This window comes from Haemaphysalis longicornis, unplaced genomic scaffold (assembly GCF_048455015.1).
Source record: "Haemaphysalis longicornis isolate Haplotype H1 unplaced genomic scaffold, Haemaphysalis longicornis Haplotype H1 scaffold_7, whole genome shotgun sequence".
NCBI classification, from domain to species: domain Eukaryota; kingdom Metazoa; phylum Arthropoda; class Arachnida; order Ixodida; family Ixodidae; genus Haemaphysalis; species Haemaphysalis longicornis.
In genome coordinates this window covers 7,717,772-7,732,551 of record NW_027526422.1, presented here as the reverse complement: position 1 = coordinate 7,732,551, position 14,780 = coordinate 7,717,772, and the positions used below count along the sequence as shown (strand labels likewise).

Genomic DNA, 14,780 nt, shown 5'->3' with positions numbered 1-14,780 from the left:
GATATTAAAAAAGAACAGACTGAGCGGTGGCGACTACCCAGACACTTTCAGGCAGTTTCTCCGCGATGTCACAGAATCGTGTTTGTGTGATTGGCAGCTGACTGACCTAAGGGGCCTCTAGATCCAATAAATCGTTTCACTAGAACGATGACATGCAGTTGCCACACTGACCACTATGTTTTGGTGCTGGCCCATGTTTAGTGCAAAATCTGAAAGCCTTCTAATATTTCTTGCACTTGTTCGGTTAACCGGTTGTTAACTTGTTCGGTTCAGCTGCAATGGAGTTGAGTGAATTCCCGAAGGCTTCAAGACAGAGTTGGGTTTTGTCTTCACGGCCTTTGAAATGCATCTTGTGGTTGGCGCACTGTATTCCGATGAACAATTTCCCTGTTCCAATATTAGTCGTACTCCATTCCATATACATACTACATTGGTCAAGTATTGTAAAACAGCGATCGCAGCATTAAATATTCAAATAAATATGGCCAGAATAACTAATCTGGTACCAGTGGAACCTTGCAAGTACCACATAGGTACACTTGCCAATCAGCTTCCCCCACACTGAACTTTCACATGTTTTTTTATAGAGCAGTCCAACAAACCAGTACTTTTTTTACGGATTGTCGGATTACTTGGATATTAGCATGACTGATAACTGTGAACTTCAATGACAGGGTTTCTTGCGCAAAAAAATAAAGATATATCTGAGGAGGTAAGTATACACACGAGACAATACTTTCATTTTTTTCACTTAGCTTAATTAAGGGTGATAGTCGTGTTCTGGCTAAGATGTCATTATCCTATTGTAATTGTGTACCGTATCACCACTAGAATCTCGAAATAGTTGCAAAGAGCAAAAAAATACAAGGTAACCAAGAAAATAACAAAGCGGTTCCCCCACCGCTCTCAAGCACTACCCTTTACTTTTACCAATTGCTGCTCAATGCATCCAGCTGACACAGCTCGTTTGACCCAGATTCTGTAAACTTCCTACACGCCACTGCCAACGGAAAGTACACAAATGCGGCTAGTTCCTCACGTGCATCACTACCCACCAAGAAACACATCAGAACCCCACGAGTCGGCTCGGCAGTGAGGCCCTCACACCGCTTCTGTTCAAGCACAAGCAAAAAGAGCCCCGTGCAAGGCCCCTGTGCTGCAGAGAGGCACTCACGCAGTGGGGGCAGCTCCATTTGCCTTCGGGCGGTTCTTCGAGCTCGGGCTCCAAACAGACCAAGTGATAGGCGCGTGGACATGTGTCACACAATATGATTTCACCCCCTTGCTGGCACACTTCACAGTAGTCCTGGTGATCCGTCTGTCGGAGAGGAAAACAGCGGGAGGCGGCAATTCAGGAAACAAGAAAGCAGAATCCCCCGCAGCCAACAAACGCCCCATCCCTTTCCCACGTGGAAGCTGGACAACAAGCTACGAGTAAGAGTCCCTCAGCGACGCACCTCGTAGCCGTCGTTCTCGGCATCCGAGTTGGGGAAGCTGGCCGTGGTCTTGGTCTTCTTCTTCTTCTTGGCCTTCTTGGCCTTGCCCTTCTTGGAGGAGCCCTTGTCGCTCTTGGCAGGGGGAGGAGTCATATTCTGCGCCTCTTCCAACGCAGCCTCAAAGTCGGCATCGCTCTGGTCGCTCACGCTGTTCTCTTCCTCCTGTAGCAGGGAGGGCGAGGGGGACGCGGTAAGATGATTATCGTTCTTGTGTTTGCCCCTGAGAGCATGACATGTACAACACCCACCAGAGCACAGCTAAGGACGGAGAGAATTGCGATAAATTTGAAGGCACCCAACTGAACTGTCAATTTTTTTTTCACTGTCCCTGTGTGCATCCTGTACAGAGAATGCTTCCACAGACTGTAGCCTTAGAGAAGGTTTTTTCAACGTAAAATGAGCTTTAAGGGAAGACGCAAACCGGAAAGAATGTTACCAGTACTTACAGAGCTTTGTTTTTTCCGCTTGCCGATGCCACCGAGTTTGATCTTGAGCAGAGGCACAGATTTCTTCTTTTTGCTTTTGCTGCGGCTTGACCGCTCCCCATCTGCACAGCATGAGGTACGCACATTAAAGGTGTTGTGCCACCAAATTTTAAGTCTGTAAAAAGCCTGCTGTAGGCTTCCTCTGCATGCAACGACCCTCAACACGAAGTGCTGGGTACAGCAAGCGCTTAATATATATTTTAATTCGCTTCTAAAAATTACCTAAATGCTCTTCTGGAAATCGGGACCCATCGCTAGCGCCACTAACCATGACGTCAGTGAATTGCCAGCGCAGCAAAGTTTGTGACGTCATACAACGCTAGCTACTCGAGCGACGTGAACGTGAACTCCAGTTACCACAGTTTGTTTGGTCGCTTGGTCGTATCGACACACTATACCGATACGACGGCGACGCCGACGAGTCGTTAAAACATCGGCCAACAGACCGCGTTGTCACACCACGCCGACGGCGACACAAACACGTCGGCCGATGGAAAGTCGCCGTAGTGTGACTGACTCGCCGACCGAAGACGCGAACAAAACCGGTCGCCTGACTGGTCGCACGACGCGTCGTCAATCGACCGAGAAGCGAAAACTGCGCCCCGACAACATTCGTGCCGCAATGAACGCGGCTCTATTTTGTTAGTTTCTGGAGGGTAATAAACTCAGTAAGTTCCATGAAGCCCATACAACTCAACACTAGCGCTAATGCGATCCGTATTTTGGCGTTCGACGCTTCGGCCGTGCTCTTCGGCGACGCCGCTACCCCGGAATGCGTGTGCGATCGGCTCGCCTGTAGAAAATATAAGGTCAGTTTCGTGCAGAAGAACAGTTACGTAGGGTAATTTGGGTAATAAGAGATCAGTATCGGCAAAGGTTTTTAACGTAAAACGTAAAACCAAAGTACGGCAAGCACTATCCCTTCAGTGCAAAATCGCAGTCGCAGCCGGGCACACTTATTTTTGCGAGCGCTTTCGCAGAAGAGCAGAGTTGATGGCGATAAGCTGTCGCGGGGGCTTCGCGGAACCTTGCTGCGCAAGCGCTATTTAAAAAATGTGAGTTTGCAAGCCAGGAATTCTGTAAACTAGCTAGTAAACACCGACGTACGACTCCAAGGATGGGCCTCCATCTAGTACACCGGCTATATCGCGGAGTGGAATCGTTTGTTCGCTGGCTCAGTGGTCTCGCGCGTTCCGCCCATCCGGTCAACGTTGCCGGTTCGATTCGCGGCGGGGGCAGCTTTTTTTTTTTTTTTTGAGCGTTTTTTTAGCATTTTTATGGTTTGCAAATCCATGGTTTTCATTTGTCTGCATCCGAGGATGCAGACAAAGAATCCGCGTCAGAGCTGTCGCGGCTTGACGTGACGAGTCGGCGTGTTTACTTCCGTGGTGAAGCACGTATGTGGGGGAGCAGACGCCGCAGTAAAGTCGCAACGTACCGCAGCGCCGCATGGTAGACACGCGTGGCAGAGCGTCCGCGCAACCATAGCCTCCTATATAACCTACTAAAGGAGGCTATGGCGCAACGCTGTGACGTCACTGCTTGAATCGGCGCCCAGAAACCGAAACCGAATCCTGTTCACATGAATCGTGCGATAATAAATTCTTTACTCAGAATATGTGCATGTGAGAGCATGTATCATGCTTTCTAATGAAATATAAAACGTTTGCAACAAAGAATGCACAAGCAACAAATTTGGTGGCACAACACCTTTAAGTACGGAACTGAGCCTTCGCCCCGTCGCCACCATGGAAACGAATTGCTGAAGGTTCCACAGCATCCCAGGTGCAGCTTTGCAACTGATCATGCTACTTTCACGACAAACCACTCAAAAGATCTGAGCCAGCCACAAAGTATCACCCCACAGTTAGCACTGAAGGCAAAAGACAGCTTTGCACCCAATGCCGCATTCAAAAAATAATTCTACGAGATTCCCGAGAGGCTTAGAAGCCACCAGACCTAACTAGCACAGGCAGCAACTTTTGATGATAAATCACATGAACACTCCAAAGTCAACAAAGCGCTCCTGCCATGTTAGACCGCACAGTAAAAGCATCCTAAATCCGAAATACTTTCTGAACTGCCCTGTGCTAAATACTAGGCAATGATGTGGCCAATTGATCCCACTCACCGTTGTCCTTGACGGAGCCAGTGGGTGTGGACGCGGCGACCCTCGACTGCCGCACGGGCCTGTCGTCTTCGTCGAGGGCGTCGTCCGCGTTGGGGTTGTTACTCAGGAACTCGTGCCACTTGGCAGAGATGAGCAGCACGATCTTGGCCATGGCGATCTTGGGGTTCGCCTGCAGACAGCAACACGGGCCCACAGTTCACATCGATTCGTTCAGACGTGGACGTGCCCGAAAGCATCATGCACAAATGTGAATTTTCGCGTTTGGCGATAATCAGAAATACAGCCACCTATGCGGCTCGATTTGAAACTGCATACACGTCAGCAGCACAATGCCCGTAACTTATGCGACCCTGTGGAGGGTTCAAGAGGGGTTGCCCCTGTATGCAATACACAGCACTGAAGTACCAAGGCCAGACACTTTCTACCACAAATGTGTACAAATCAAATTGACCGCAATGCAGTGTGCCTGAAGAGATCGCAAGGCATGCTGCCAAGTGCAATTTTACTGTGGGAGTCACAGTCACTCTTCCCCACTACTGTTAGTTGACTGTGTGCAAGCAAAACATTTTAGTAACAGTTTAAATTCACTAACAACCACTTCATTTAAACAACTTTGACTCACATCGTCTAGGGAGTTCGGGTGCATTAAAAAAATGGATGGAGCCAGTGCTTTCACATTTAAAATCACCGGTGCTTGAAATTTTTAAAAGGAGACAACTGTCAAGGGCGAAAAAGATAACATGCTTTTCAAAACAACCCTCTGCACAAAGATTGCAATGAACAGCAAAGATATGCTTTTTACATTATGCACTAGCAAAAATAAAAACAAGTCTCATTGCTGAAAGGAGAGCAGAGAGAGAAATAAACAGCAGCAGCATCTGTAGTTGCCAGCCCTGAGTGATTACACAGTGTTTATTAGGAAGTTCCCTGTAAGCCTGGGCAGTGAAGGCTCCCGTCATGTTTTCTTATCATGCACTTATCCGACTAGCTCTCCCCCTTTTTCTTGCTTTGTTTACTGTAGTGTACTCCAGATATAATAAAGCGGATTCATGAATGAGGTATCTACATTACAGAGAATAATGAGTGCATTCGCCTTAAAAAAATAAAGGCAACTTCTACCAGTGTTTGAACAGACAGCCAGGTACATATACAGGAAGAGCCTGCATGAAAAAGAAAATAACCTTCCCAAATGTTTGTGTTTATGCTATTCAAAGGTCAATTTTCAAGTTCTGCTGGTACCAAAATGATGTGAACGTCCACTAAACTGCTGTACATTACTCTATCAAATGCATGCACATGACTAATCAGAATTCAAAGGCTTATGGCAAACAAGCCCTGCATTGAATGTTGCTTGAAGTCTGAAATGCAACTCTTTTTTTTTATTGCAACTCTTTACAGGCACAGAACTGAAAATAGTTGCCCATTTCCAGCACACTTTTAGATATAACAAAAGTCAACAGCTTTTTAATAGTTGAGAAATTCAGCCCACATGTGAGCACCTAATGAGGATCACTAAACGCCAGTTTTCTTAATACCCCTGTCACAAGGGCACTTTCAATCCGGATCGAAGCGAAGCGCAACGGACTTTTCGAGCACGTTCAACGCATCACAGCTGCTGCACTCCGGATTCAGAAGTTGCACTCTCGTACATCAGATGGTGTCAAAAAAAGTTATTTTGCAGCCGGCATCTTGTAGTCCTGCACAGTCATAGCCAGTTCAAGCCAAATTCACAGCCATGCCAAATCCGCTGTAGCTTGGTTTGTAGGAGCGGGTGCAACACGTTGTGTTGCAGTCTGTGAGCACTTTGGCGATGACGATTGGCTTCCAGCGGGTTTTTTTGTTTGTTGTTTTTTCATCATTGCCCACAACAGCGACAATATGGCAAGGTAAACTAACAAAAAGTGCTGCACTCGATACAGCCGCCAGCAGCCGTGATGCCAACCCTAGGAATTTATCCCTAGATCTAGGGGTTTTTCGTCTCTTTTAAAGATTTGGCGTCTTTTTGTGAAATCTAGGGATTTTTTAGAGTCTGTTGAAATGAAACGCTATGCAGCTTAGTGACTGGTGTTGCTGAGTAACCACACGTTTTCAACAATAAGTGACTGCAAAGAATGTAATTTTTTGCTAATTTCTATTTTTCATTTCTAACTTTCCTTCGCTATTTCTATTTTTTTCATTTAAAACAGCATTGGTGTTGTGCAAGCCAAGAGAGGGCGACTGTGGTTCTGTAACGCGAGGTTCTCGCAGTAACAACCTCTGAGGTGTGCTGTCTGGTGAATGCCAACTTGCGAAAAAAAAAAAAAAAAATGCAATCTGGGGATTTTGTCTGCTATCTAGGGATTTTTTAGGGGTCATTCTAGGGATAAAGCGTTGCCTCAGGTTGGCATCACTGCGTGGCGACACCATTTTTGTTTTCACATTGGATTGACCCATGGTGTTGGGAGTGCAGAAATGAAATTTAGTAAAAGTAGGTATACGTAACTAAATAAATATTATTGCTTGCTTGTTTGAGTCAAGTCAACACAATTTATGGCACTATTTGTAGTTGTCGCCTTCTATGGGATTGCTCAGTGGGGATGAGGGTATCACCGCTCTTTTCCGGTTAGGCTCAAAAACCTCATTCCCGCATAGGATAGCCTGATTGAGCTTGATCCGGATCGACTCAATCGCAATTGAAAGTGCCCAGGTGACAGGGGTATAAGATGACTCGCTGTCATCTAGGAAGGGCTACAAATAATGCCGTGGCAGGCAAAAAAAGAAAGAAAGGCTGTCTTAACTGCGTAACGATAAATTTGGCAAGAGTAGCAGCCCTTACTTCAAGCAGCAACTCTTTCGTGCATAGTGGAGTGAAAACCCTGTATGGAACCCTGTTTCTATGTGGATAATTTTCAGTCTTCTTATGCTGCAGAAACACTCGCAGGATAAGTGTCGAAGAGACACGTTTACTCCTCCTCCGTGCAGTCGAACAATACTATAAAGGATTTCACACAAACAGCATGTTCAATGCGCTAGCATGACAAACAAGACTGTGCAAGTTCTCTGGTGTAATTTGCATTTCAAATAAACAAGCCTGCACACTTTTTAGCTCAGAACAATGTAGACAGGAATGCTGACTTCAGCATGAATCACGGCAGGGTGCAATATCAGACTCCGCTGCTCTAGCATCACCCATTTGGGCAGTGTGCTTATCATTGCGGCTTTGATGGGCCGACAACGATAACAAAGCTGGCATTCCTGTCTATCTGCTTGCGTGCCTGTTAGCAATGACACCCTACTGCGATGTCTTAAAGCGCAGCGAAAAAATTGCGGCCCAAGTGCACTCATGGCCTGCTACTAGAGCACTGGCCTTCTTTCCCAGGAGCAGATGCAGCGAAACATCTGGCACTTCGCCCAATCAAAGCAACACGAAAACCATCCCGCACCGTACATTGACACTGCCCCTATAACCTGGTTCTCTCTCAAGGGACAACTTTGCCATTTCTATTCACTCAACCTCTGGCACATCAAGGATACATTGACAGCACTTTAAAGCTTTGTGTGTGCGGCCTCCATGGCTGGGCATTATTAGCGCCCTCCCTGCCCTCCCCTTTTCCCTGTGGCTTCGGGCCATACTTTCTTAAGAAAGTTTGCTTCCTTCCTACTCACTCACTTTTCAGCCCAAAGTACACATTGGTGCAACATCTCGCTTCCATTAAAACCGCATCCAGGTTTCTTGTTATCAATTCCCATTTCATGCCACAAGAGGCAGAGTAGGGGGCGCACGTGGCAACTGGAGAAAGAAACAGCGCGGGAGACCACCCCCCCTGGCCCCTGGGCATACCTTTGTGACGAGTGGCCGCACGTGCTGCGAGAAGAGCTTGTAGCTGGTCAGGTTCTGGTAGTCGGCATCCGTGTACTCCATGGGCACATCCTGCAGTCCCAGCTCCTGACACACTTCCGTCGAGCTCTTGTGCTGCTCGGGCTCCGCCGCCGCGGGGGGCTCCGCGGGCGGCGGCGGGGCCTTCTCCAGCCGGGGCTTCTTGGCCGGCTTGCGGTCCACCACGTAGTCGCTGTCATTGTCCGAGTGGCCGCCCCCCAGCAGCTGGCTGTCGCTGTCGTCCTCGTCCTCCGAGGCAGCACGCTTCTTCTTCTTCTTCTTGCCCTTCTTGCGTTCGCCGTCACCCCCCTTGCCCTTGCGCTTCTTGGCCTTGGCCTTCTTGGGCTTGGGAGGTGTTTCGGGAGGCTCCTCCTCCTCCTCCTCTTCCTCCCCTTCCAGCGGGGGATCATCCTCCGCCCCACCCCCACTGGCGAGGCTGGGCGTTGGGGGTGCGCGCGTAGATGCTCCTTCGTCCGACTCCTGACTGTTGCCCCCGTCCCCTCCCGCGCCACCCCGGCTGCTCGCCTCTTCCTCCTCTTCCTCCGCCGCCTCCGACCCTGCAGCAAAGGCGCAACAGGCAGGTCAAGAGAAGGCGTTTGCACGAGTCGACAGCAAACATGCGACAGGCACTCAAACTGTTGCGGACAGCTAGCAAAACGATTTTGGAAACCACCATCTCCATGCAACGTAGTCACTCTCAGCTCTAGATGCCATTTTAGCCATCCAATTGATACCAGAAGCAAAAACACGTGGGGGGGGGGGGGGGGGGGGGGGGGGGGGGGGGGAGGGGGATGACAACTGGTTTGACAACCCTAATACCCCTGTCACACGGCAAATCTAATGTCATTCAAACTGAATGACATTAGCTGTTAATGACATTCGGCTCGGCCGTCTGGGTCTACACGGCGAAACAAATGTCATTTGATTGTGATAGTGGTGACGACTAGCGAGCTCGCAAAAGCGCAAAATTACATTTAAAGCGCATATAGAGTGTTTTCACGCGTAATATTTCTTTTAAAAAACGTAACAAAGGAATATTTTTTAAAATAAAAACAAGAAAACCACCGATTTAAGTGACATCAGTCGACATCACAAGCCGAGACAAGTCTGCAAAAAATCCGGATTCGGCTAGCGCGCGCACTGGGGACGAGATTTTCTTTTTTGTTAGTACTTGTTTATCTTTCTTTATTTTAACAACAATACATAAAAGAAAATATAAGTTTACTGACAGTTTTTAGAAACAATATTCTCTGGTTTGTTAGTTAATTTTCCTGTCTAGGGACGCGCTACTGCTGTCGAGGCTACTCATTCGGCCGCCAACTGAGGTGTAACTGAGGTCCGGGACCTCAGTTAGCCGGTAAATGACATTCGCCTTGAATGTCATTCGGTATTCTCGTGTAGCGCCGAATTAATGACATTTAGAGCGAATGACATTTGCTGTAAATGTCATTAGATCTGCCGTGTGACAGGGGTATAAGCCTCACTAGTCATTAGCAGGTGAAACAAAACAAAGACCACCCAACCTACATTGACAAGTAGAAAGCAGGGCAGAATGCCCCACTACTGTGCCCTCATGGGAAAAACCATGATATGTCATCCTGCGGAATGATTTCTAAGATGCTCAGTGACACGTCGCCCACTCATCACCATCATGCAAAGGACGCGCGTATGCAGGGTTCGCATGTGTACAAAACGCCCATCACCACGCACCATATCCCGTGTTCTCGCCCACTGTTTGGAAAGTAAAATTGACCTCCAAGTCTTTCCGGCATGAAGGAAACAACCACATACAACTGGGTTACTATACTTCGCCTCTCTTGACTGCAAAAATAGCTGCAGTTTCAACGTGCTGCTGGCAACTAAGAGATTGCTTCCAGCTGCATGGAACACTGGGGCTAGTTTTGCGTCAGTTTACGCACACCTACTTGAGTCTTGCATGTGTCAATCACTCAATCCTTTGCAAGGGCAACAGCCATGCTCCATGGGGCCCATTTTTTGCCTGTGCCAATACAGTTGAACCCCGTCATAAGAGACATGGATGAAACAGACGCCTGGGTATAATACACTATTCCCCCACATGGCTGGCCCCACCATCTTTCCCATTAAGTTGACCTCTTTTGTAACAGGCGTCGGATGTAGAAGACAGTTGGTTAAATTACCCTTGGATTCTGGTCAACAATCTCATTTGTAACGGATATTTTAACTTTAGATGTGGTGCCACCAGTCACTAACTCCAGTTGCGTCCACTGGAAGTAAAGGGGGTGACCAATGCATGCAGTCGCTATTCATTGCAACTTGGCAAACGCACAGTGGATCAGTCGGCTATTAAACAATGACAAGAAGCCCTGGCAATGAAAATACAACGTACAGAACTGGTTAAAGCTTATCGCCAAGTGCACAAGCGCAAACATGCATGTGGGCTTCTGCCCAAGCCAAGAATACGAAAAGTGCACGGTGGGCTCACTCGATCGCGTAGCTCCCAGCGAGAAAGCATCGCAGTTGTCGAGTCCTGAATGCGTGATGAATTGCCAGAGCACACAGCGGAAGAATCTGTGGCCTCTGGCTACTTATCAGGCTTGGGAACTCAACATCTACAATTCTTCCTACGCAGGCAGTGAAAGAAGAGAAAGCTCGAAGAAGCTGCTGTAAACAGCAGTGTAATTACAGCCATGAAGCAAACAAAGACTCAGAACTACTTCATAAATTCTGGGGGCAAAGCATGAGTTATAATAAACCTTTCGGAACATGCTGTAGCACTCTTTTGAGCTTATCTTAGTATTGGGGTGCCTACATTTAACTAGGGCTTGATCAGCAGGTGCAAACAGTACCCTGCTTGCAAAAGACCTCTCACATAAGAGACAGAAACACCTCCCCGGTACGTGTCTCTTATGAAGGGGTTCAACTATGAACTTGTCCTTCCAGCTAGATCGGGTTCAAAAACACCTCCTAGTGTAAAAGTCCACGTTGGGAACGTGGAAGTGTTGGAGGTGCCTAGCATTAAAATTGTGGGTTTTAATCTACTGCACAACCACACAAAGACCTGCTTTATAACACAAAATTCCAGGTAACTCAAACCATGGGCACATTACGCGAGTTTGCAGCTCGCAACGAAGGTCTCAAAGAAACAGACAGAATTCACCTCATACAGGCGTTTGTAATAAGCCACATTACGTATTCTCTGCCATACCTCAATCCCTCTCAGGCAGAGTTGGCAAAAATTAATTGTCTCATTCGCCGGATATACAAGACGGCATTGCACTCCCACTGCCAGATTAGAACAGCTGGGCATTTACAACACTGCAGAAGAAATAGTCGAGGCCCATCAACTCAATCAACTTAAGCGCCTATCGACAACACCCACTGGCCGACAGATCATGCATAGATTAAATCTGCGAGCTCCGCTAATCACTGATCCCAAAGTCCCCATTCCTCCAAGCATTCATGCGCACCTCTGCATCTGCCCTCTCCCACGCAATATGCACCCAGTGCACAACAAAACACGCAGGTAACAGCGAGTATCAAGTGTACAAAACAGTACAGAACAGTACAAGTGTAGAGAAATCAAGTGTACAGAACAGGCACTCAGCATATGTGGCTCCCAGTAGCCAAATTACACACTAAACAAGAAATAAAAAATCTTCTCGAGCCTGCTACACTCGGCATGTTATTTACAAAGCATGGCACAGCATTTATGTGTATGTGCTCAAGTGACCTGATTGCTCTGAATATCATCCCGACTTCATTATTACCCATTCATCAACAATGAAGTCTCCATGGAGACCTGCACAGAAGCCCCACTGCAATTTATAACAATGATCGGAACACTATCACTTGCATTGTGTCGGTGCGTTAAAACCCTACAATCAATCATCGCAACACTACACACAACCAAGAGTTCATGCTTACTAAGAAGCAGCACAAGCATTTTATTTCCAATAACGTCAAGATTTAAAAAGTTAGCTAGCATAGGGGGCATTCCTGGGCTGTTGCGACAACTAAAGCTTAACGAACAGCACAGATGTCTTCAAATACTTGAATGGGGACTGCTAGTAGTGTCAGCAGCACACTTAACATTCAAAAAGCAGCTGCTCATTTTTTATGTTAGAAATACAACATTACACTGCTTTGATGCATCTCGAACAGCCTGCACAAATGCAAAGAAAGCCGCTTTCACATGAGGCGCTGCATGACAGAAGATGCCAGCCCGCACTTTCTGCAATGGATAGTGATGTCCACTCAAACAATACTGCAAAAGCCTCTAGAGCATCAAACCTGTGCATCAGCTGGTACAATGGGTACCTAGAAGAAAACAGCCCAAAACAGCCAATCGTGCTATTGTGTTGCTGCCTCCTTATTTCCTGCTGTTTTTTTTTTCTACTGTTTGTCAGTACGCCCTGGTAATGCTGCCGTTCACAGCTTTGCATTTAAGCTCGCCCCTTCTGCGTTTTTTTAAACGCATTAAACGACATGTCTAACTTCACTAACGATTATACACACGCCAATAATTCTTGAGCTGGCGCGTGTTTGAGACAGCGGGGTGCCTCGCAGTAAATTAGCGATATACAAGCCAGAGGAAAAAGCATGTCGCTCGTATCACAAGCTTTGACTACTTGGAGCAGCGACAGGCTAGTGATACATTCATTCTCAATGAATGAATGAATGAAATGCAAGGATTAAGCGACGAAGTCCAACGTGTCGCGTTTCAACGGTTGCAAAGTGGAACGTATCTCAGCGAGGCACTTTCCCGTTATTCAAGGCCACGACATAGGCCCACATTCAAAAGCACAGCAATCAAGGGCACGTAATAACTATCAAGTACGGCGATTGGCAAATGACGGTAGCCACGCCAAATGGGTGTCTAGAAGCAGTAACTGCAGTCGACTTTATGACGGAAATGCGTCATATATCGTATGTTCGCGTTTATTTTGCACTTGACAACTTGCCCAGGTGATAGAAGGTAAAACCGAAAGCTGCTTTTCAAACGGTTTTGACTTTGATGCTAACGGCGTCACCAAAACCTGGCGTAAAAAAAAAGGAAAAAGAGTTGCTCCATCGACGTGCCCACCCAAACGTGCGCCAACACGTAGAGCACATTTCGGCCGCCACGTTAGGATCCTACAAAAGAATGACAAGCGAAAAATAAAAAATAAAAAGCAAAAGAAAACTAATATGCTTTTATTTCTGTATATCGGATCCCTCAAAACCAGCCATTTTGGAAAAAAAAAAAAAAAGGCCCCCGCTAGCCTCGTTCCGAGGTTCAGATCAATATGATAATGAGATATACATATCCGGATAGTTATCCCGCCGTCTTCCTCCATTGACGACGAGCACCAAAAAGCAAAATCGGGCCCGGGTCCCCGCAACCAGTGTGAGCACCACTTAAAGCTTACTCTTTCGAAGCGCCAGTGACAGTCATACAGCACGATTGTCGCGCACCACAACAGACCCATGTGCTCGGCGAGACGCCGGTCAAAAAAGCAGCGGCGCCTCCGACGCCGCCGTACGGCTACTAAGCCTAGCGCAATCGGGAACATTGGCGCGAAAGTTCGTGCATCTAAAACCCTTTCGAACGGGCCGGCCACGATCGTAAACGCTCTCACAGTCTCCTCAAGACACTCGCGAACACGGCGAGCGGTGAATGGACGCGGGAAAGCGCCGATATCGAGCCGACGCCGGCTATCAAGCGACCGGCGAGCTCGCGTCGCGAGGGGGTTCCCATCGCGCTTCGACAGGTAGAACAGCGGAACGGCGGCAGACGAACAAAAAGCAAGCGCGTCGCTCACCGGCTAAAGAATCGTCTTCTGCTTCTTCGGTGGCCATCTCTTGGTCTTCGGACTGTTCTTCGTCGCGTCCGGAAGGCGCGGGCATATCACTGGACAACGCCGAAACGCGTCCCCAAATCTTTTCACGGGGGCCGGAGAGCGCAGGGCCGCGAGCACCACAGAAGACTATCGCTGTAAAGATGTCTACGTTATTTTCTCACCCCCTCCCTGCAACAAAGTAGAGGAGGAAAATGGACTGCGGGGGGGAGACACGCCGGAGCTTGCCCCTGCGCATGCGCCACTGACGTCACCGGCCGTCAGATATCCCACAAATATTAGCAAGCAACCCTACCACCGAATCCTGCGAGAGGGAAAGCGGGTGCGGGGAGGGGGTTGCAAAAGAAAATAACCATAAAATGAAACACCACGTGACCGGAGTTGGGAATAATGGCCTACTAGACTCGCGCTTTTCGGGGGAGCTGCTTGTGACAGCGAGATCTCTCCTTTCGGCAAAAAGGCGCTCTTACGTAACTCCATTGCCTGGGGTAGTGAATTCACATTTAGAAGTGTCCAGTAATTGCACGCCTCCCTAATTCAAATAAATGGAAAGTTTCTTAGAAATAATTTTTTCATTGTCAACATGTGTCGAGGTGAGAACTTTTACTAAACTACATTATAATATAAAGCAAGGAAATTCCGTGAATTTTCAGGGCATTGGTAAACTTCACCCACCAGAGAAAAAAAAAACGGTAGGCCGGTATTAGACGTAACAACACCACAAGTCCAATAGATTCCACTGATAAATATGAATTGTTCGTAGTTTATCCTCTGATGTGAACTAAGAACGTGCACAAATAAGTGTCAGTAGCAACGGCGTTAATGTATACCGCTTACATATTTACAGGGGAACGAAAATTAATACGATGGATGCGGCACGATAGGGTTGGAATGGCGGCCGCGATAAATGCGAATGTATTAATCTGCCGTCGTATACCGGACCAAAACTAGAATTTCCGCAAAAACTTTCATGCACGCGCCTTGCTTTAACCA

At 47.5% G+C, this 14,780-nt stretch overlaps 1 protein-coding gene across 10 annotated transcripts in view; it reads right to left on the bottom strand.

Moving 5' to 3' along the window:
• Positions 1-13,972, bottom strand: part of Mi-2 (chromodomain-helicase-DNA-binding protein Mi-2 homolog) — a 68,172-nt gene extending 54,200 nt beyond the window's left edge. For 9 of the 10 annotated variants that reach the window (XM_077675854.1, XM_077675858.1, XM_077675863.1 and 6 more), the window contains exons 1-6: positions 13,752-13,971; positions 7,933-8,525; positions 4,113-4,281; positions 1,943-2,043; positions 1,458-1,658; positions 1,175-1,318 (exon numbers count right to left, since the gene is read on the bottom strand). In XM_077675854.1, the coding sequence (XP_077531980.1) occupies positions 1,175-1,318; positions 1,458-1,658; positions 1,943-2,043; positions 4,113-4,281; positions 7,933-8,525; positions 13,752-13,836 (1,293 nt within the window). In that variant the 5' untranslated portion in view covers positions 13,837-13,971. Of the gene's footprint in view, positions 1-1,174; positions 1,319-1,457; positions 1,659-1,942; positions 2,044-4,112; positions 4,282-7,932; positions 8,526-13,751 lie in introns of all 10 variants that reach the window. The other variant, XM_077675864.1, reaches the window with a different exon arrangement.
• Positions 13,973-14,780: the final 808 nt, after the last annotated feature.